The sequence below is a fragment of the Ursus maritimus genome, unplaced genomic scaffold (genome assembly GCF_017311325.1).
Source record: "Ursus maritimus isolate PB19 unplaced genomic scaffold, ASM1731132v1 scaffold_35, whole genome shotgun sequence".
Classification (NCBI taxonomy): domain Eukaryota; kingdom Metazoa; phylum Chordata; class Mammalia; order Carnivora; family Ursidae; genus Ursus; species Ursus maritimus.
The window spans coordinates 23,884,865-23,908,714 of NW_024426119.1; the positions used below are offsets into that span (position 1 = coordinate 23,884,865).

General features: G+C 34.8%; 2 protein-coding genes across 7 annotated transcripts in view; one reads left to right on the top strand and one right to left on the bottom strand.

Moving 5' to 3' along the window:
* The window catches only part of FAM227B (family with sequence similarity 227 member B), a 195,494-nt gene that overhangs the window by 42,881 nt on the left and 128,763 nt on the right, over positions 1-23,850 (top strand). For all 5 annotated transcript variants that reach the window (XM_008705942.2, XM_040620647.1, XM_040620646.1 and 2 more), the window contains exon 11: positions 4,327-4,464. In XM_008705942.2, the coding sequence (XP_008704164.1) occupies positions 4,327-4,464 (138 nt within the window). The remainder of the gene's footprint in view (positions 1-4,326; positions 4,465-23,850) is intronic.
* The window catches only part of FGF7 (fibroblast growth factor 7), a 53,120-nt gene continuing 51,726 nt past the window's right edge, over positions 22,457-23,850 (bottom strand). For both annotated transcript variants that reach the window (XM_008705941.2, XM_008705940.2), the window contains exon 4: positions 22,457-23,600. In XM_008705941.2, the coding sequence (XP_008704163.1) occupies positions 23,406-23,600 (195 nt within the window). In that variant the 3' untranslated portion in view covers positions 22,457-23,405. The remainder of the gene's footprint in view (positions 23,601-23,850) is intronic.

Genomic DNA, 23,850 nt, shown 5'->3' on the forward strand with positions numbered 1-23,850 from the left:
GGATGGGGGAAATGGGTAGATGTTGCTCAAAGTGTACAGACTTCCGGTTATAAGATGAGCAAGTTCTGGAGAACTATATATAGCATGGTGATTATAGTTGATGAACTGTATCATATACTTGAAAGTTACTAAGAGAGTAGATTTTAAGTGTTCCCACCATAACAAAAAACTGGTAATTATGTGACATGATGGAGCTGTTAGCTAACTCAGTGGAGTGATCATTCCAATATATGTAAATGTATCAAATAAATACAGTTGTATACCTTAAACTTACACAATATTTTATATCAATTATATTTCAATAAAACTGTAAAAATGGACATTAAAATAAGAAATTAAAAACCATCAAGGCTAAAGATAAAGAATGCCTTCATTTGGAAGTTGTGGTCCTATATTAGTGCCAGTTTTTGCAACAGTCAATGTTTACTGATCAATTTGAAATTCTTACTTGTAAGTAATGATAGGATGGTGAAAAAAACCAAGAGGCAGCCCACGGAATGGGAGAAGATATTTGCAAACGACACTACAGATAAAAGATTGGTATCCAAGACCTACAAAGAACTTCTCAAACTCAATATGCAAGAAACAAATCAAAAAATGGGCAGAAGATATGAACAGACACTTTTCCAATGAAGACATACAAATGGCTAACAGACACATGAAAAAATGTTCAAAATCATTAGCCACCAGGGAAATTCAAATCAAAACCACACTGAGATACCACCTTACGCCAGTTAGAATGGCAAAAATTGACAAGGCAGGAAACAACAAATGTTGGAGAGGATGTGCAGAAAGGGGATCCCTCTTACACTGTTGGTGGGAATGCAAGTTGGTACAGCCACTTTGGAAAACAGTGTGGAGGTCCCTTAAAAAGTTAAAAATTGAGCTACCCTATGATACAGCAATTGCACTACTGGGTATCTACCCCAAAGATACAGACGTAGTGAAGAGAAGGGCCATATGCACCCCAATGTTCATAGCAGCATTGTCCACAGTAGCTAAATCATGGAAGGAGCCGAGATGCCCTTCAACAAACGAATGGATTAAGAAGATGTTGTCCATATATACAATGGAATATTACTCAGCCATCAAAAAGAACGATTTCTCAACATTTGCTGCAACATGGATGGGACTGGAGGAGATAATGCTAAGCGAAATAAGTCAAGCAGAGAAAGACAATTTTCATATGGTTTTACTGATTTATGGACCATAAGAGGTAGAAAGATTGGCAGGAGAAGGAAGGGAAGAATGAAGGGGGGGTAAACAGAAGGGGGAATGAACCATGAGAGACTATGGACTCTGGGAAACAAACTGAGGGCTTCAGAGGGGAGGGGGTGGGGGAATGGGATAGACTGGTGATGGGTAGTAAGGAGGGCACATATTGCATGGTGCACTGGGTGTTATATGTAAGTAATGAATCATGGAACTTTACATCAAAAACTGGGATGTACTGTATGGTGATTAACATAATATAATAAAAAATATTATTATTAAAAAAAATAATGATAGAATGAAGTCAGCTCAACTGGTGGTTAATTTGGAAAAGAAGCAATAGAGAAATTAACTTGTATTAAGTGCTTACTATGGACCAGGTACTGTGTCAAATAATTTCACATCTGCCTTGAGGGTAGGCAAGGATTAAGTTGAATTGAATTTTGAGTCTCTTATGTCAAACACATAGTTTAGTACATAGTAAGCCTTCAAAAGTGTTTGTTGAATGTTACCAGGATCAAGTAAGTTTTATCCCAGAAATGGAATGATTATTCAACATTAGACTGTATTAACCATGTCTTTTATTTTGTGTTCTGATACCTTGACATTTGGGACCTTGCTTTACCTTGAAGGACTGCTCTGCCATACTTAGCTAATTCCTAGAGATATTAAACAACTCATCCATAAATGTACTTTTTGAAATGTGATTTTCAAATAAAACCAACCAATACAGAGCCCACAGGACAACACCTCATTTATTGGGTTCTCACACTGTAGACCTCTATTCCCTTATCCTAATATTTCCAGGACCAGGTACCAAACAACTACGGACAGCCCCTATACCCCAGAGCCTGTTGAAATTATTCAAATTAGTCAATTCTGAGCCAGTTTACCCTGCTTCACCCCTTCCTTCCTCGGAAGCCACAGTAAAGCCTCTTGCTCACTTTTCCCTTCTTCCCCTCTGACCAGCCACAGTGTTTCCATGTATGGCCCACCATGGCATGGTGTGTCCCCTCCTCTTGGGAACTGTGAGTAATAAGATGTCTTTTCAATGCCATCATTTCTGGATCTGTTAGCCTTACTATACCTCAAATTTTCTGTTAATACACTATATTTTAAAACATAGACAATCAAGAAGCATTCAAGTGAATTAAACTGAAGTCTTCTGCACATTTTATTAGGGGCAACTAATGTGAAATAAGTGGTAGCCTAATCTAAAAACACTTAGAAAATTCTAATTGACAGCCAAATATATATAGCAAGTAATCCTCATAGAACATTCACTACTGAAAAAATATTGGCTATATTTACAAGTATATCAATGTATAGTAATATTGATAATAGTAATATTAGCTCATATTTTTCATTTACTGAACACTTTCACATGTTAACTCTCAGAACAACCATATGAAGTACACAAAGGAATTTATATTGTTCTCATTTTTATTGCTGGGGCTATGTGTTTCCAGTGTAATTAAATAAATTATTCAACTGTACACAGCTTTTGGAACAAAAGTAGAAATTTTAAAATTTATTTTTGTGAAATAGTCAGCAATACTAAAAGGCAACCTATGGAATGGGAGAAGATATTTGCAAATGTCTTATCAGATAAAGGGCTAGTATCCAGAATCTATAAAGAGCTTATCAAACTCAACACCCAAAAACCAAAAAATCCAGTTAAGAAATGGGCAGAAGACATGAACAGATGTTTCTCCAAAGAAGACATAACAAATGGCCAACAGACACATGAAAAAATGGTTAACATCGCTCATCATCAGGGAAATACAAATCAAAACCACAGTGAGCAGCCACCTCATACTGGTCAGAATGGCTTAAAATTAACAACTCAGGAAACAACAGATGTTGGTGAGAATGCAGAGAAAGGGGAACCCTCTTACACTGTTGGTGGGAATGCAGACTGGTACAGCCACTCTGGAGAACAATATGGAGGTTCCTCAAAAAGTTAAAGATAGAGCTACCCTATGACCTAGCAATTGCACTACTTGGTATTTATCCAAAGGATACAAACACTGATTCAAATGGGCGCATGCACCCCAGTGTTTATAGCAGCAATGTCCACAATAGCCGAGCTATGGAAAAAGCCCAGATGTCCATCAACAGATGAATGAATAAATATGTGGTATACACAGTGGAATATTACTCAGCCGTCAAAAAGAATGAAATCTTGCCATTTGCAACTATGTGGATGAAACTAAAGGGTATTATGCTCAGCGAAATAAGTCGGAGAAAGACAAATATCCTATGATTTCACTCATATATAGAATTTAAGAAACAAAATAGAGGAACATAAGGGAAGGGAAGGAAAAATAAAATAAGATGAAATCAGAGAAGGAGGCAAACCATAAAAGGCTCTTAACTCTAGGAAACAAACTGAGGGTTGTTGGAGGGGAGGTGGGTGGGTGAAGGGGTAATTGGGTGATGGTCATTCAGGAGGGCACTTGATGTAATGAGAACTGGGTGTTATATGCAACTGATGAATCACTAAATTCTACCCCTGAAATTAATATACAGTATTTTTTAACTAACTTGAACTTAAATAAAAAAATTTTTTTAATTTATTTTTGTTACTACAATTGATTCATAAATATTACTTAAAAATATTAGGAGATACAGACAAGGAATAATGATGATAGTCACCTATACTTGGAAGCAATCATGTTAACATTTAAGCTACAGCTACACATACACAAGAGGTAAAAATTCTTCTTCACAAAAAACATATAATGAAAGCCTTTCTATGTTAACAAATATTTACAAGATAACTTTTAGTGGATACTTGATAATCCATTGTATGGATATACTCTTGTTGGATATTTAGGTCCTTTCCATGTTTTTGCAATAATTAACTTCCTCTTATGTCTATCAATTAACTTAGCTTATGTCTGTGAGTCAGAAGATGATATTAAGTTTTATCTCTTTTCTAATTCACTGTTTTATATATAAGGCATTAATATTTCTTACAGAATTTCCCTCATATGAAACTTGGATTGTTGTGAGGCTGAAACATGTAATAGTCATAAATATGCTTTGACAAATTTAAAGATATTTTCAAATGCTAATTTCCTTGACTAAATGTACATTTTATATTAACAGGTTTAAAGCCTCAGAAAGGTTTTTGGGCTCACTGGAAACTAAAAGAGCTCACCACAACAACCATACATGGTACTAAGAAAGCACCTTCAACATCTATAAAGGACAGGATTGAAAGGAGTCAGACACGTATAATGGCTGGTAAGTAAGTTTATTGTCAACTGCAGGATGAAATAGCCAAAATCAAGTATATTAAGGTATTGATTTATCATAATTTTTCTAATGTTTAATTCTTTGGAGGGTCTTAAAATAACATTTGATTTGTAGATTGGTGTTATAGTAGTATGAATATTGCTTCACATTTTAGTTTTTCATTATAAAAGTGGTATGTGCTTAATTATGTCCTCCTCCCATTTGCCTGTTATATTTTTATATTGATCTTCTATCCTACAATCTCATTAGTTCTAGTAGCCTTTTTATAGATTTCTTAGGATTTTCTGCATAGAAAATCATGTCATCTGAGAATAAAGAGAATTTTCCTTCTTCATTTCCAATCTACATGCCTTTTGTTTATTTTACATGCCTATGACTAGGACCTCTAAGAAAATGCTAACTAAAAGCAGTGAGAGTGGACATGCTTGCCTCGTTCCTGACCTTAGAGGGGAAATGTTCTGTTATTTGCCTTTAAATAGATTTCGGCTGCCAGTTTTTATGCCTTTTGTCAGGTTGAGGTAGTTTCATTCTCTTCCGGGCTTGCTGAGAATTTTTTTTTTTTTTTTTTAATGCATGGATAGATGTAGGATCTTAACAAATGCTTTTTAGCATCTATCGAGATGAACCTATTATTTTTTCTGTTTTAGTCTTTTAATATAATGAATTACAGGGATTGATTTTCAAATGTTAACCCAACCCTGAATCTCTGGGATAAATCCCATTTGGCCATTGTGTATTAACTTATTCATGTCCTACTGGATTTAATTTGATAAAATTTTGTTTTATTTTCCTGTACTATCCTGTCTCATTTTAGTAATAAGCATTATGTTCCCTCTTCTTTTTTTTAAAAGAATTAGTATAAAATCAGTATTTTTTTTTCCTCCTATATATGGGAGAATTCACTAATGAAGTCATCAAGGCCTAGAATTTTTTTTTTTTTGTAGGAAAGTTCTTAACAACAAATTCAATTTCTCTATAATGTAGAGCTATTCAGTTATCAGTTCCTTTTTAAATGAACTTAGTTGTTTTGTATGAATTTTTATTTTATTCCTTCAAATATTTTTGAGTTTTTTTCCTGGGATGCAATCCAGTTACTTAGAAATATTTTGATGTATTTTTGAGCCTTGCTTTCAAGCTTCATTAGGTAGAACCAGTGAAGTCTTTCGTCTAGGCCTAACTTGCTTCCCCTGATGAGGCAATACCCTGCTCAGTATTCTACCCCTTGCTCTGCGTATAGGTTTCCCATCTGACTGTCTAGAACATGACCTTTGTGTGAGCCCCAAGAAGTGTTCTGCCTGCTCCTTCCTGTGGGTGGCTCTTTACCAACCTCAGGCAAAGATTCAAGGATAACCCTCTAAGGATCTTCAGAATGCTCTCTGTGTGCATCTGTCTCCTCATATTTATACTGACCTATGAACTGTAGCTTGCCGTTGCCTTCCTGAATGCTAAATTTTACTTTCTCAACTCAGTGAGACTAATGGATTCTGTTTGCACTGTGGGGAGGAGACAATTGAAGGGCTCCTACACTTGTTTCTCTTTTCTTGGGGATTACTAACCTGTGCTGCCTATTGTCTAACACATAAAAACCATTTTTTCATGTGTCTTGTCCAAATTTTTCGTCGTTTAAGAGTAAATCCAGTCCTTGTTACTCCATAAGAGCTAGAAGTAGAAGCAATCATATGTATTTTTAAAAGATTAAGAGAAGACTTAAAATAGTTTTCTATATTTATTCATATATTTATCCTTCCTGGCACTTCATTCCTTATTATAAATTCGAGTTCCTTGTGGTGGTCTTTTCCTTCAGCCTGAGAAACTGCCTTTTGGCAGTTCTCATGGTTCATTTCTTCTAGCAGTGAATTTCCTTGTTTACATATCTAAAAATAGTGTTCCTTCTGCCTCTATTTTTGAAGGATATTTTTGCTGGGTATAGAATTCTGGGTTCATTTTTCATTTGCCTTTTAGCAAGATATTGTACTATTGTGTTCTGGTTTCTATTATTTCTAATGAAAAGTCAGACTTTTTATTCTTATCATCATTTCACCATGTCTAGGGTCAGAAACTTCTCCTGTGAAGGGCCAAAGTGTCAATATTTTAGGTTCTGTTAGATACATATCGTCTATTTTTCTTTACAATTCTTTAAAAACATAAAACCCTTCTTAGGTTCCAAGTGATGTGAAAAATAGGACATGGACTGGATTGGACCTGCAGGCTGTAGTTTGTTGATTTCTACTCTATTCAGTGTGCCTTTTTTCTTCTAGCTGCTATTGAGATTTTTCTCTTTGTTCTTGGTGTTCAGAAATTCGCCCATGATGTGCTGACATACTTTTCTTTGTCTTCATCCTCCTTGGGCTCATTAATTTTCTTAAACTTGTGATTTGATGTTTTTCACCAAATTTGGGAAATTTTCTGCCATTATTCTTCGAATAAATTCTGTTCTATTTCTCTTCTCTGGGATCCAATTTAGCATGTATTATATTACTTAATGTTGTCCACAGTTCACTGGGACTTTGTTGGTTTTTTTCAATCTTTTTTCTCTATGTTTTATATTTTATAGATTTCATAGTTTCCATTTATTTCATTTTAAGTTCACTGACTCTCACTCTTAATCCCAATAAATGAATTTTTCGTTTCATACATTGTACTTTTCAGTTAAGAATTCCCATTTGGTCCTTTTTTAGTAGTTTCTATTTCTATTCTGAGATTCGCTTTCTTCATTATGACCATATTTTCTTTTAAGTCCTCAAACATGTTTAAAATAGTTTCTTTTAAGTTCTTGTCTGGTAATGCCAACATTTGGATAACTATGAGATTGATTTCTATGACTATCTTTTTCTTGACTGAATCACAATTTATTGTCTCCTTTCATGTCTAATAACTTTTTATGTAATCTTGGGAGTTTGAATGAAACTTTGAGGATATTCTGAATTCTGTTAACTTCCAATAGACAATGTTAATTTTTGTTCAGGTACGTTACTTTGGCTGAGTTTGAAGTCCAAATGTTATGTGTTCTGTGATGGTCAGCCACTAAAATCTCCACTTAGAACTTTTAGCCACACAGCTATTCCTTTCTACCCATCCTTCTGGAGCTCCCTCTTCTCACCCTATGCATGAGTAATGCAGACACCAGCCAAGGGTTCAGAGAGAGCTTATAATATTCAGATTCTGGGTTTCCCCCTCTGCAGCCACTTTCTTTCCAGAATTTCTAGAACTCCCTCATTTTTCAGCCCTCTGGCAGTCCCAAATACCAGCCTCTGACTCCTTAAACCAATAATATTTCCACTTTATGTTTGAATTCTATCCACTTACATGCTATGATGACTATGTAGTACCATCAGCGAAAAACCTGCAACTGCATGAACACAAATTGCATCCACTAGAGGTTCCTTTCTTATCAGGCTCATCTCCCCTCCAGTTTCTACCTGCTCTTGGTCATTCTCTGGTACCTCCAAACAGTTGTGTTTTTAAAAAATATTTTCAAGAATTTATAACTTTTACCTGTGGAAAGTCAGACTGATGTAAGTTAAATATTTTATTTAAAAATTAACTTTATTTTACAATTTAAATATCAAATTTTCAAGTCACGTTTTCCCTTTAAAGTGTATATGTTGCTTCATTATCTTCTATTAATTAGTCTAGTAGAAAAGTCTAAAGCCAACTATTTTATTCTTTCTTTACAGTTAATTTATCGAATTTTGTTTTACTTTTCTGTTTAGTTGTTTCCAAGATTTTAAAAATTGTCTCTAAAATTGGAGAATGTCACTGGAATGTGTCTTGATATGAATGACAAGTTTCCTAATGATAAATCTAATTCTAATCCTTGCATTTCCCTAAGCTCCATTGCAGACCTAGTAAAGGTCTTAGCCAAATATTTCAAGTGAGACAGAAACTTAAATGGTCAGACTGAAGAGGGAGGGAGGGTACCCCTGTTTCAGAGGTACCAAAAAGTTTAACCAAAAAGTTTCATTCTACCGCTGGAGGGTATCCCCCTAACACTGAGGATATAAAATCCTCTAGGGAAAGTTTTTCACATGAAATACTGTAACAGACTAACTGCTGCAGCATAAAAACTGAGTATATATAGGGATGATGGGAAAAAAATAAGGAAAAGGCCACTAAAATTTGTTCATTTGGTAAATGTTGTATAAACCTAGAACAGTTTTCTATTACAGAGTAAAAACTGAAAGGGCTCTGGAAGTTAAGCTGAAAGCAAAAAATCAAGTTCCTAGGAAAGACCACAATTTTTTACAGTATGTCTTAGCTTTTTCAGGAGATTACCAGGCTACCAGGTGCTCCTGTACTGTAGATGTAAAATGACTTTGAGTAAAGCTTCTCACTGGTTTCCCAACCGAACATCTCATTTCAGTGCAACTTGTGCTTTCCTTTGTTCCCCCATTTTTAAATTTATTTAAATTTTAGTTAGTTAACATGTAGAGCAATATTGGTTTTTGGACTAGAATTCAATGATTCATCACTTACGTAAAACATCCAGTGTTCATCATAACAAGCGCCCTCTTTAATAGCCATCACCCATCTAGCCCATCCCCCACCCACCTCTCTCCATCAATCCTCAGTTTGTTCTCTATCATTAAAAGTCTCTTATGGTTTGTTTTCCTCTCTCCTTTCTTTTTTTTCCTCCCTGTATGCAATCCGTTTTCTTTCTTAAATTCCACATGTAAGTGAGATCCCATGGTATTTGTCTTTCTTTAACTGACTTATTTCACTTAGCATAATACACTCTACCTCCATCCACATCATTGCACATAGCAAGATTTCATTCTTTTTGATGGCTGAGTAATATTCCTCAGAATATTGGCTGAGGAAATCACCTTGGCTATTGTTGATAATGCTGCTACAAACATCGGTGTGCATGTACCCCTTTGAACCTTCGTATTTGTGTTTGTGTATCCTTTGGATAAATACCTAGTAATGTAACTGCGGGATCATAGGGTAGTTCTATATTTAACCTTTTGAGGAATTTTCATACTGTTCTCCAGAGTGGCTGCGGCACTTTGCATTCCCACCAACCGTGTCCTCATCCTTACCGACACCTGTTGTTTTTTGCATTGTTAATTATAGCCATTCTGACAGGTGTGAGGTGGTATCTCATCATGGTTTTGATTTTTATTTCCTTGGTGATAAATGATGTTGAGCATCTTTTCATGTGTTTGTAAGCCATCTGGACGTTTTCTTTGGAAAGCACGTTAAGCTTCTGCCAGTGGGCATGTGGCTCTCTCAAGACCTGCTCCTGCGTACTTTCCCTTCATGTGATAAAGTATTATCAAAGACTTTTACAAATTTGGTTTTATTTCATAGGTTTCAGATATAATACCAGTTTTAAAAACTGTGTTCTGGGGCTGATGCAGATTTTCCTATTTATGTTTCATAGTTATTTAACTGAGGGTTGGGAGATAGACTAAAGTAGCTGCGTTTACCCCACCGCCTTATGTAGAAGTCTCCTCATAGGTGTGTTTTTATTATTATATTTTAGGCAAGCATGCAGAACAGTGAAGAACATTTCCCACATGTAATAAATATTTGTATTTTTCCATATTTTCCTTACAAGCCTTTTATTTACAGGCTTTTTTGGTACCATTTCTAAATCTCTTTCCCCCTCTCCAAAGGTAATGAATACTGAAATTTGTGGGCATCCATTCTGTCTATAATATGTAATATTGTTTTTATGTTCTTTACATAAGCAAAATACATGAAACCATTTTACATTGCAAAATTTAACAATGATCAACATTCAATAATTTAAAATAATCAATAGGTATTAGCCAATTTTTTTTTACCAGTATTTTGACCATCAAGAAAACATAGTCAAGTTACTCTGTGGATAGTCAAGAAAGTTTTTTCTCTTCTTCTAGGAAATACTGTTTGTGAACTTTTATTTCAATAATGTTTATTCCAAACATCCCTTATTTATATGTTGCTTCATGATAATCCTCGGTTTTTCAGAAGTTATTATTTCAGTATCCATTTATTGCAATCTAACATGAAGATTCTAGGTGGCGAATTACAATGCTTGAAAGAGCTTTTATACTGTATGATCATTTTCACTTGAATAAACATAAATATTGTATTTGGTTCAAATACACTTGATTTTAATAATAGGAAATCTTGATAAAATGTATCATATATTTTATTTATCCCTAAATATTTGAAAAATACTTTTTATATTTGATTCTAAACATGACTAGATTTTTCTGTTTCTGGATGAGATCTTCTAAGTCTGGGAAGGCAGATTAGGGGTTTAATGAGTGTTTCCTTTCATATACTGGTAAAAATTAAAATTTAATAATTTGTCTTAAACTTGTATAACTCTTCTGTTTGAAGTATGTACTTCATAACATGTGTTAACTTTTTAGAGCCTTATTAGTAATATTTTTATGTGGCAGTTCACTTCTATTATCCCTTATAAAATAAGAAAACTGAAGCATAAGAAATTAAGTAATAACTTACCTAAGGTCACATAACTGATAAGTAGTGGAATACGAATTCATATCCAGGAATTTTCCAGCCTTAGAGTCTGAACTCATAGCCTCCTCACATGCTTCCTCTTAGTCATTTAATTTGACAAGCTTATAAATATATTAAGGCTTAAAATTGTCATCATAGGATAAGAGTTGTAACTTATAATTGTGGCCATAGCCTTAATCCTTCATTCATGACTAATGTCAATGAGTTTTTAGATCCTTTCCTGGGATCAAATGTTAATACATGAGAAGGAAGGAGGGAGAGATGTTAGTAGACGGGTCAGAAAAAGAGCAGAAGACTAGGGGGGAAAATTCACTTATTTCCAAATTTTCTATAGGGATTTCTCTAGAAATAGCAGTGGTTTGGGGAACTGGAAACCCACATTCTGGGCCCAAAGTAGTCCAGAAGTACAATGATGGCAAAGAGTTGGAATTTCTAATTCTTTGAAAGTAACTGAGCCACCACTGGGAAAGCACAGGTCTGCTATGTACTGGTGTTTTTGGCAGGGGAACTCAAAGGGCTGTTGTACCATTTCAAAAAGTCAAGAATTGCTTAAAGAGGGTTTTGGGTGTTTTGTTTTGTTTTTTTACAAAGTAGTTTTTTCTGTAAATTTCTACTTAGATTATGACTGTTACGAAATCTATGTGTTTATTTGAACTTTGAGGCTCTTATAGTTTTCTTGGGCCCTAGCCTACCTTTAAAGGTACCTTGTTGAGTTTTTATGTTCGTTAGTGGTCAATGAGTATCTCTCCTCCATGTAGTGTTTCAGAGATCCAGGCTATTCTGCCTTGTGGGGTCATCAACCTATAGAACTGCATAGTCATTAGAATTAATCTGCACCAGGAGAATATAAGGGAAATAGGCACACAACCTTAAAAGTCTTGGCTAAAGTTATACATTTCCAGTTATAAAATGAATACCTCATGCAAATGTAATGTGCAGCATAGTGATTTAGTTAATAATACTGTATTACATATTTAAAAGTAGGTTGGAGAGTGAATCTTGAAAGTTCTCATTGCAAGAAAAAAAATTTATAATGATATATGGTGATGGATATTAACTGGACTTATTGTGATGATCATTTTGGAGTATGTACATATATCAAATCATATTGTACACTTGAAATTAATGTATTCTGTCAATTATACCTCAATTTTAAAACGTCTTGGCTCAGAAGTTATCCACATCACATTCATTCTGATGTCATTAAGTGAAAACAAGCCACGGCTATATTTAGATGTAAGAAGGGCTAGAAAATCAAAACTCTGGCTGGCAAGCTGCTACATAGTGACAACTCTGTACTATGAAATGGGGAGCTGCACATTTTGAAAGACAGCTAAGTGTCTCTGCTACAGGAATTCAGTTAAAAAATAGTGTAGTAATCCTTATGTATGGAATGCTTTTGCTGTGGCCAATAATAAAATTTGAGTATCAAAGAAAAAATTTGGAGAACATGCTTCTATCACCATGATCTTGACAGTTTTTCGATACTTAAAGACTGCCTAATAAGTCAGTGGTGATATTAACAAATGTGATTTTTTGATATCATATAAAGAAACGTGTCAACATTTAGAAGATCTGCAAAACTCACTGAACCAGTATTTTTCAAATGATCAGTACATTGCATTTTTAAAAATAATACATGGATTTTAAAAATGCAGTTTTAGATTCCATATTGCAACCCACCATGAAGAAGCTACAACTTGTCAAGTTTTGGTGTAGTATCAAAGAATATTCACAATTATATGAAAAGGCAATTCAAATACTAATTTTTCCAATTATATGTGTGATACCATATTTTCTTCATATACATCAGTATACAAATATAATCTTAAAAAATGTATCACAACAGAACAAATGCAGAAGTAAATATTGGAATCATGCTGTCTTCTACTAAGGCAGATGTTAAAGAGATTTTTAAAATGTGAAAGCAGTGTTACTCTTCACAAAACTTTTCTTGAAAATAGTTATCTTTTTCTAGGAAAAAAACAAGATGTGGTATATACACACACACACACAAAATGGAATATTACTCAACTATAAAAAAAAATGAAATCTTGCCCTTTGCAGTGACATGGATGGAGCTAGAGAGTGTAATGCTAAGTGAAATAAGTCAGAGAAAGACAAATACCATATGATTTCATTCATGTGAGAAATTTAAGAAACAAGCAAGCAAAGGGGAAAAAAGGAGAGAAGCAAACCCAGAAACAGACTCTTAACTATAGAGAAGAAACTGATGGTTACCAGAGAGGAGGTGGGTGGAGGGATGGGTGAAATAGGGGATGGGGATGAAGGAGGGCACTTGTGATGAGCACCAGGTGATGTATTGAAGTGTTGAATGACTATATTGTGTACCTGACACTAATACTACATTATGTTAACTAACTGGAATTTAAAGACTTAGAAAAAGAAATAGTTAGCTTTTCTAAAAAGATGCTATTTATTTTAACATGAAATGGGTTTCTTACCATTATTTTTAATGAACTAATGTTCAAGATTTCTCAGTTTTAATTTCTATTATAGGAAATACTAATACATACAAAATCCATAGAAACAAAAGTTCTTTGGTGTCTTCAGTTATTCTTAAGAGTATAAAAGAGCCCTGAGACCAAAAAGCTTGAGGACTGCTGCCCTACAGGAAATCACTGCGGAGGGGCTTGCTCTATGGCATTTGAGAGGGGCCATATCCTGCTTGTAGTTTTACAGTATTTGTGTTGCTTGTCCCCAAGCTGGAGTCAGTAATCACTATGGAGGATCCCCTAAACATAAGACTCAGATAATTTACTAGGCCATAAGTATGTTTTGATTTGGAAACTTTTCTGCAGTTACTAATATTTCTTCAGCGCTGACATATTTAACTTGCACATTAAAGACTTAAGAATTCCTTGATCATCTTATATACCCTTGGGCCTTATGTTTCTACCTGAAAAAACTGATGTGATTAGATAATTTTCTATATTCCCCTTCTCTAACATTTTATTACGCTATTACTTCTATTCTTAGATGCTGAATAATCTTCCCAGGTAGTTGTTGACTATTGAGATGGAATTAGGAATAGAGACTGGTGGCCTAGATTTATTATTTTAGAACTCTTCCCCCTCTGTAGTTGTGTGCGTGCATGTGTGTGTATGTGTGTGTATCTTCTGTGTGTGTGTTGTGTGTATAAATATATTAATCTGTGTGCTAGAGGAATGCTAAGGCAGGTCTAGGGCAGAACTGGGGTAAAACATGAGTGTATGTATATATGCATGTGTGCATATATATGACTTTCAAGAAATAAAATAACCTGTGCTCCATGTATAGTGCTGTCTCAGAATTGCTGCTTCTAATCCAAAACATATTTAGACCATAATTTCTCCTTGACATTTGAGATACTTATTGTTATGTGATCTTAACTTTTCTCCAAAATTTTAAACTAAAAAAATGTTCTGTTTTTGTTTTTAATGAAATAGACAGCAGATAGTTAAAAATTGCCTTCCAACCCAAATGGCGTATCTCCCTTTTTAGGACTGGAATGTAAGCAGCTACAGAATTTCAGTATCTGGAATGACTCAGGATTTACAAGCCAGCTCCCCTTAACCAGTGTATTGTTAGATTATTTACAAGACTAAAGTTTTAATGTTCATTTCTCTTATTGTGGTACAACACCATTTAACCTTTTAAATTAGATGAAGATCGTTTTTCAAAAACTATTTTTATGCCTCTCTCCTAGTTTTTAAACCCAATTTTTTTCTCTTTGGACTTGAAGGTTAAAAAATTAAAACACTTCATGATTTTTTATAAACTGTAGTTTAAACTACACGCAGTAAAAAATCCTTATATTCAGTTAACATGTAACTTTTAAGTACCTATGTATATATCATTATACTTAGTGCTGGGGGAGATAAGGAATAGAAAAGAAACATAGTTACTAGTATACTAGTAACTAGTTACTCCATACACAAGTGCTAGTTGATATTTAGCAAACGACATGTTCCAGAAATAGTAATAGCCCAATGAACAATAGCCCAAATAGCTACTTGAACTTTAATTTGTACCTCTGTCAATTGCTACCTCTTCGCTGTCAGCAATGCTTGGGGACAATAAAAAAAAGAACCCTTAAAACTTGGAAATAAAGTAGCTTTCTGAGAATTAAGCCAGTAAAATCTCAACATTGTGCTTTTCATTATATAATATTAAAAGAAAACCAAGGAATTTGCATGGCTAAAGAGAGAGGAAACCCCAAAACACTAAGATGGCCAGAGATATAAACTCTCAATGTGGTAGTAATTTAGTAAGTTGTATTATTGTATTGTCATTGGTTATATTTTATACTATGTGGAGAAATACTATATGAAAAAAGTGGGATAAACAACATGTGGCACAAGATAGATGTAGCCTGAGGAACCAGAAACCTGCAGTGTTTTTACAGAACTATCTAGATTTGACCTTGTAAATTAGGTTTTTATAATAATTTGGATAATATATCTTTCAAAACCATTTTACCTCCCTTTGCTTTGATGCCGTGTTTACCAAGCAACTTCCTAATTACTAATTTAGCTTTTAAGACAATCTTCCATGGTCTGCCACAGGGTGACTGGCAAATGCCTCCCCCAGGTATGTTGGTTTGTTGATTGGTGGTAGTGGTCAGAGGTGCTGGAGAGCATGGGAAAAAAAGTGGGTTCTCATTGCATTATGAAATGCATTAACATTCTTTATTGAATGATATGAAAAAGCCATGCTAAGGTGAAGTGAATAACAAGGATTTAAATTCTTCTGAGAGATTAGTCACTGGTTTGAACAAAACAAGGTGGTATGTTTCTACACATTTGTAACAATTACATTTTATCTTGCTTAAATATTGGAATCATGCTTTGTAGTGAGGTAGGCTCATTATTCTGTCAATGAATTGGAATTGATTTAACCGTTTATTTAGTGACTATTTACTGAGTGCTTACTCTATGCCAGAGACTTTCAAAGGTACTTGGAATACATAAGTGAACAAAACAGGTAAGATCCTTTTCCTTTTAAAACTTATGGGTTGGTGAGGAGAGACGGGCAGTGGGACAAAGACAGTGGACTAAGGAAACTGTAAAGTCTGTGTTGAGCAGTGAGAAAATGGAACAGGCAAGGTGGAGCCAATTGTTTGACAGCTTTTTAAAAGAATTTAAATCCAATAGGCAATGAAGAACCAACATGGCTTCTTCAGCTGGCAACTGACGTAGTCAAAATAGTATTTTAGGAATTAAGAATTAGGTAGCAGCTGAGTTGGAGAAGAACTTGAGACAGAAGAATGATTAAGGAATATTGCTAAACTCTAGACATGAGGTCATGAGGTTGTAGAAGGATCACGAAAGAGATACATCTAAAGAGGTTGAAGAAGAAGAAGCTGCCTGGGTTTTGGTAAAGTAGAGATGAGAATAAAAGCTGACTAAATTTTTACTGTAAATATTAGAGAGAATGTTTGTCTACTTCCATGCATAGTTGGTTGGAGTATATACTTGAAAAAAGCTTTCTGAAAATCAGTTTTTCAATTTGTGTTTTTACAGGATTTTTTTTTGGTCTAATCATTTTATTTCCTGTAATTATCTTAAGAAAATAATCAGGGATGCATGGGTGGCTCAGTCAGTTAAGTGTCTGCCTTCTGCTCAGGTCATGGTCCCAGAGTCCTGGGATTGAGTCCCTCATGGGGCTCTCTGCTCAGCAGGGAGTTTGCTTGTCCCTCACCCTCTGCCCCTCCCCCAGCCCTGCTTGTGCGTGCGTGCTCTCTCTTGCTCACTCAATTTCTCTCAAATCCTTTAAAAAAGGAAAATAATCAGTAGAGTATATACCAAGGAATTCGTATTTATGTTAGTGAAAGGTTTGAAACAACCAAAATAACCAACAATAGATCAATTAAATAAGGAAGAGTAAAATAGAGGTGTTTTCATCTATCTAGTCTGTCAGATCCATGATTAATAGAAAAATTTTGTTAAATTGATATATGCATGTCTTCAATATTTTTTCTTTTACTTCAGACATAACAATGTGCTTCATTTATCAGATTTTATATGGGGCTATGAACTCTGAGTATGATTCTAATAATTATCATGCCCACTGAATATTTCCTACAGTGTACAGTTTGAGTTTCTTTAAAATGGACTGAGAATTCAATGATATCTGCCAAGGAATCTGAATGCGTAATTCTGTATTGTTATTGTTTTTCTTTTTCTTTTTTTTTTTTTTTTAAAGATTTTATTTATTTATTCGACAGAGATAGAGACAGCCAGCGAGAGAGGGAACACAAGCACGGGGAGTGGGAGAGGAAGAAGCAGGCTCATAGCGGAGGAGCCTGATGTGGGGCTCGATCCTATAACGCCGGGATCACGCCCTGAGCCGAAGGCAGACGCTTAACCGCTGTGCCACCCAGGCGCCCCTGTTATTGTTTTTCCCTGTTGTCTTGCCCACACCTAATTTACCATCTAAGTTTTAATCACTCACCTTTTCCATTGCCACTCCATAGGCCCCTCTAAAAACTTTGATTTCTGTCCTGAGTAATATGGGAAACGATTGCAGCTTTGAATAGAGGAATTGCATGATCTGAAATACAACTTAACAGAATCACCGTGGCTACTCTGTTTGAGAAAGGACTGTGGTGTATGTGGGGGTACCCTTTGCGCACTTTTTACCCCATAATTGTCTGAATGCAAAAACAGTTGTAGCTCTCTTTCTAGTGTTGGCATTTCCTTTTAGCCTCAACTATGAATAGCAAAAATATAGAGGCATCTAGGAAAGCCGGGGATCCAAGAAGCACTGTAGACTTTGAAATCATATTGGAAAATATGGAATTAAGATGGGAAGCAATATAAGGCTTTTCAGAGTGTTTAAGGAAGAAACAAAGATAAAGAACCAGGTATAGTTCCTAAAGGGATTTCCTTTCCCACTCCCACCCCCCATTTAGCTAATCGGTTCTAAATCGCATAGGTACCGTAGAATCTCCTAGGGAGGTTTAAAAATATCGTTGCCTGTGCCCCATCCCATATATACTGATGCAATTGGCCTGGGCTGGGGCTTAGGCTTCATTTTTCTTTAAAAAAAAAAAAAAAAAAAAAACCCAGGTGATTCCAATATGCATCTAGCATTAAAATCGATTGTTTTCAAGTCTTTTTAGGTCTTCTTATCCTCACATGGTCTTGCTGAACTTGTGATTAATTGCCTTACCATCTAGAATAAAACTCTCTATGGCTCAAGGAAATTTCAACTGGAATATATGATTTTATTCTCTTGAGGCAGGGAGGTGGAGGGGAGGATTTTCTTCAGGTTGGGTCTGAAGGCTGCGTCATTTCCTTCATATAGAGGCAAAGTGATACTGTTAGTTTTCCAGCTATAATAGGAGTTCTAAGGAGGCACAACTCAAGCTAATAGGCAGTTTAGACTCTGGTTCCAACCTTTGCTCAATTATCCTTGTGAGAATGGGCTATACAGTTTCTCTCAGGGAAGTATTAATAATGTTGCCACAGAGAATATACCTATTTTTCTCTGCTGAATGGCTCCCCAGAGAAAGCCATGAATTACTCTTATTAGGCCCTGAAGAATCCTGTCTTGTGACAGTGACCTTAAAAACATCCCATTTATTATTTGTGTTAGGCAGCCTTTAAGATGGCGTCTGACGATCCCTGCTTTTGGTATTTATGCCTTTGTGTAATTTCCTTACCTTGTATAAGCAGAAGTAATGTGATAATCACTGTCAAGATTAGGTTCTAAAAATACTGTGGCTTCCATTTTGGGCATTCTCTCTGGTTCCTTGCTCTGTAGGAAACAAACTACCATGTTTTAAATAGTGCTATAGAAGGGCTCATGGTGTAAGAAAGTGATATTTTGAGTCAACCACCACTGAGGACCCAAGGTGAATCCCTGTCTAAGTTGAGCATTGGAATAATAGATGTCCACAGCCCTGGCCAACATTCTTGATTGTAGCCTTATGAGAGATTCGAACTAGAGACAACTAGCTAACCCATGTCCAGGGTCCTGACCACATATGAGACAATAACTATTTGCTGTTTTAAGCCATTAAGTTTTAAGATAATTTGTTACATAACAATCTATAACTAATACATGGCTGGATTTGTCAAGAGAAAGTCCTGCCATCTTTAAGCTCAATGTTATTATTCATCTCATATTTCAATTGTTAGAAGTTCTGACGATATGAAAGAGAATAAATTTGTATAGGTTCTCATAAATTCAATGATGAGGATTTGGAAACCGGAACCACATAATTATCAGGAAGTAAAAGGAAAATGTAAGAGGCATCCTCTCGGGGGAGAGTAAATACAGGGATTTGGGGGAAGAGACTAGGACTTTATTACTTTTTGGTTCCTGTCAGAGAAAGTGACAGCCCAAGAGAAAGTGAATTTTCTTAACAAACCGTTCAAAGTTAGAGGATGAATGGGAGCACATGTGGGCCTGAAGGAACATCAACCTCATTGAAAGCAGCAGCTTTGTTGAATAAATATAGAAGTGGAACAAAGAGCAGCCTGACAACAATGCTGAAAGAGTTATAAGTTTTAATGAACTATTTTATGTTAAGATGAACATCAAGAACTCAAATCATAGAGACCAATTAAGAGATATTCTCTAAAAACTGTTTTAGAGTGTTCATAGAAATGGTCACAGCTAATCATCTCATACCCACAAGTCAGTCACAGCGGCCTGCATATTTTCTGATAGATCAGTGACATTCTAATTGACCAGTAACCACTCATACTGGTCGTTAAATATTTTTAATATCACTCCTATTCATAGTGAACTTTAGAGAAAGTTTTGGTTTTCTTTAGCCATGTGTCATCAGTGTGTAAAGTTGGATAAGACACGGTTCTCCTGTGTCTTCTTCATGCCCAAGTATCAGGCAGTAGGGTAGTGGTGTGAACAAAGCTGCATGACAAACCTTGTACATCTTTCTGATGTATCGCTTTTGCTTATTGGTGTGAATCTTAGAGCAAACACAAATGTAGTGTGGAGTAAAATGCAAAAATCACATGAGTTTTAAGAGAAAAAAAGATTTTCAAGAAATTTTGTGTGCCACCTTTGGCATTATTCCTTAGACTCTCATTCTCTACTTCTATTATTGTTATTTCAGTAGACAGTTTTGAGAGACACTGTTTTAGTGCATTTGTGGTTATAGAATCGCTTTTACTACAGTCGGGCTTGTAGTCCATCTGTATGTTCATTGTAACTCTAGAGAACCAGCAGAGAACCAGAGGAGCAAACTCTTAAGAGATAGAAACAAAGAATTTATCTCCAGCACCTCTTCTATCATTAGGTCAGTTTATAGCCAACTCAAAGGCTGATAATTTATACTTCAGCTTTTTTTTTAATAGAAAAATGTTTTAGTTCACTAATTGTTTTGAAAATATCTTTTTATTACTTCTTTTGTTAACAGCTCATATTCTTTCATTTAATTTTCTCCTTCCTTGTTGTTGGAAATCTATGCATTTAACCAATTTTCCCTTTCAAAGAACATTTAGAGAAAACCTCTGTTTATGTGCACATTTTGCTTACTGCCCCCCCCCCCGTTTACCTCCCCATAAAGAGGTACATGTAAGAGTAGAATAGGAAACAGGATTAGAAATTGCAGTCTTTCTTTCCTCCTCTTGAGTCAAATCATCACAGTATGGACTGATTATTGTGTATGAAGTGAATTGCCAAAACATAAGTTGCCTTTGCATGCAAACATAAAGATCATATCTCAATAGAAAAAAAATTTTTTTTGAGAGAGAGAAGACGAGTGGGGGTTGGCAGGGGCAGAGGGATAGAGAAAATCTTAAACAGGCTCCACACCCAGCATGGAGCCTGATGTGGGGCTTCATCTCCAACGCTGAGATCATGACTCAAGTCCAAATCAAGAGTCAGACACTTAACTGACTGAGCCACCCAGGTTCCCCTCAATAGAAATTTTTTAAGGAGGGAAACTACTAGCTAATAATCCTGATAATCTAAGCGTAGGAAGTACATGCTAAGTGACGTAGACTTTTGTGACATCTCTGTACCTAACCAGCTACTTTGGATGTATCACAATCTCAGTTTCCTTGTCTACAAATGAATACAAGGGACAGTTTTAAGATACTAGAATTTAAATGTGTGTAACTAGTACTGATTTTATTTTCTAAAATTTGCATGATAGATTTTTTAAAAGGGGACGGATAAACAATGAATTAAAAGTGTTTCTAGAAACACTACCAGATTGGATTTACTGCTAAATTTGTTTTGCTTAATTCAGCATTTCTGTGTAATTTGATTGTAACTCCGTAGACAAAGAGTATTTGGTCCTGACATAGTTCATATTTTATATTATGTACACTATTTCTGTTCAAATTTTATATCATCATTTTTTGCCCTTTTAAAAATGAAGTAAGATTAGTCTCAGTCTGAATTTTCTTTAATATTCAAACATTGAATGAATTCATATAAAAATTGATTATGGATAGACACTCTGCTAAGCACTAAGGAAACAAATATGAGAAACATAGTTTCTCCTCTGCTCTTGATATTTTCACAAGACTCCAGCCATAGAAGCCTGATCTAGGAACCTAGCCTAGCAAGGCCCGTAAATCAGAGAACAGTTCAAAATATCATTCATAGTACGTCCCGGAGTATATCTGAGGAAGGGCAATTCTTTCTAGCTTCCCTGCCACTTGAACATATAAGTGAGCCACAAGAATGAAATGAATCTGTTGTTCCTGTTGATTTAGCCTTTTTATGTAACTTTTGCCTATAAATGTATTAGTCGAGAATATTTATATAAAATAAAGGGACTTGATGACAAATATTTTGAAATTAAAACCACAATGATAAGCGGTCCAATAGTTTAATTTAGTTAAATGTTGGCCTCCAATTGGTGAACACATAAAGTATTACCAAATCTGCCAATCGAAGAATTATGAAGTGGAATTTATCTTTCTGATAAGCCTATTATCTGTAGCCTCATCTCAAGCCGTCATGACATTCAGGTCCTCAAATCCCTAACTATATGTTCTATTTTGGGCATTGTGCTCTTGCCATCTAACAGGAAAACAACGTTCCATGTGGCAATATTTTGAATGGCAGAAATTTCTAGACATTAGAAAAATTACTGACTCTAAATATGCATATTTTAAAAGTATGGCACTTTTCTACTCATGAACTCAAGTATATTCTAAATTTAAAATCCTTTAAGTTCTTGTATCTGCAGTGATTTTACTTATATGATCCAATTTAATTGACAATATGTGGCAAAACATATTTTACATTTTTGTATCGTTCCCTGTGGGACATCTATTGTAAGAATTGCCGCGGGCTGTCATTTTTGTCTGCCATCCAGGATTTGCTGGCCCAAGTGCTGTGTACTAGACTTGGTATTGGTCATGAGGGGGAGGGGAACTTGCAGTTGCGCCAGACGGTTTTGTTATTGCTTTAGAATTAAAAGCATATGAAACAGATACAGCTTATTAAGATTGTTGTTTTTTTTATAAATAACATAAACTTAAATAACAAAACAATAAAGTTCAAATACAACTTAAAATAGAGTTTAATGCTGTAACCACAGAGAAAAAGCATGATTATTTGTGGGAAGAACATTACTAAAAGTCATATTCCCAAATATGAATTATACAAAAGATAGGTTATATTACTTGAAAAAAACCTTAAAGCTTTCTCAATTTTACTTTTAGGGATTATAAGATGTTATTTTGTGGCAAGTGAGATGAAATACAGTATTATCATCATTATTGCTATGTTATATACAAGATTTTTGAAAACATCCTTTTAGCAATACCCTTTCAGTTTGAGCAGCATTAGAAATTTTTTTCTTGTTAATACAAGAAGAGTACAAGCATTTTCTAATATTATACTTTTGTAAAAAACTACCTATTTGATTCCATTCCGTAGTAGAATTTTTGAGAATATTCTTTCTCTTCTGATTAGAATTTAAGTGGATTATAATTTTTCACTAAAAAGTCTTTCAAATACTGCTCATCTTTCATAGTTAGTATTGGCTTGATTATCTGACAAATCATTCCAGCAGCCTTTAGGTCTGACATATCTTATATAACATCATCTGCATTATTATTATTATAGCAGCCATTTTATAAGCAGATAGGAATATTTAAATAATCATTATCAGATAATCAAATCTAACATACTCTTAAGGGTAAATTAATTTAAGAAAAAACATTACTATTACTAACATCATGATTGTACAACCAGTTTTACAATTTTTTACAACTTTTAGTTACTAAATCTGATTTTTGTGTATATTTTTCAAATCTTTCTTTAATGCAGTCTCTTAAAATAAACATACATGCGCAAGTCCAGCTTGATCAGTTTTTCAGTAGTTTTCCAGCCTTTCTTGGTTACTTAAAAAAAAAAAAAAGAAAAGAAAAGAAAAGAGAAAAAGAAAGAAAACAGTCCACTTAAAGAAATCTCCCTGCTGGAACTGGTTTCTTATATACCATATATGATTATGTTATTGCCATAGGAAGAAAGTGGGCTGTTTTTTGTTCTTTCTTCGTTTTTTTCCCCCTTACAGGAACCCCCTTTTGGTTTAAAGCAACAAACATTTCTCCTCCGCTGTGTGTCCATTTAGCTGATGCATATGTGTTGTAATGGTTTTCCAGAATTAATTCTTTGAAGTTGCAATCTTCATTGCATTCTTTCTGTTAAAACAACAAACAACATTATCCGAATGATTTTCAGAGGGACTCAAAGAGTAAACGGTAATATTTAGTAAAATTAAAACATATATGACCTTTTCTTTTTTTTTGAGTGGGCCTAATGCAGTCTGTTAGATATAAGTTAGCATATTTGCAAAAAAATTAGACATCTTAAAATTTTTTAAAAAGATAAAATGATACATATTTAGTTATGAAACATATTTCCAAATGTCTAACTTTTTGGCCATTGGTT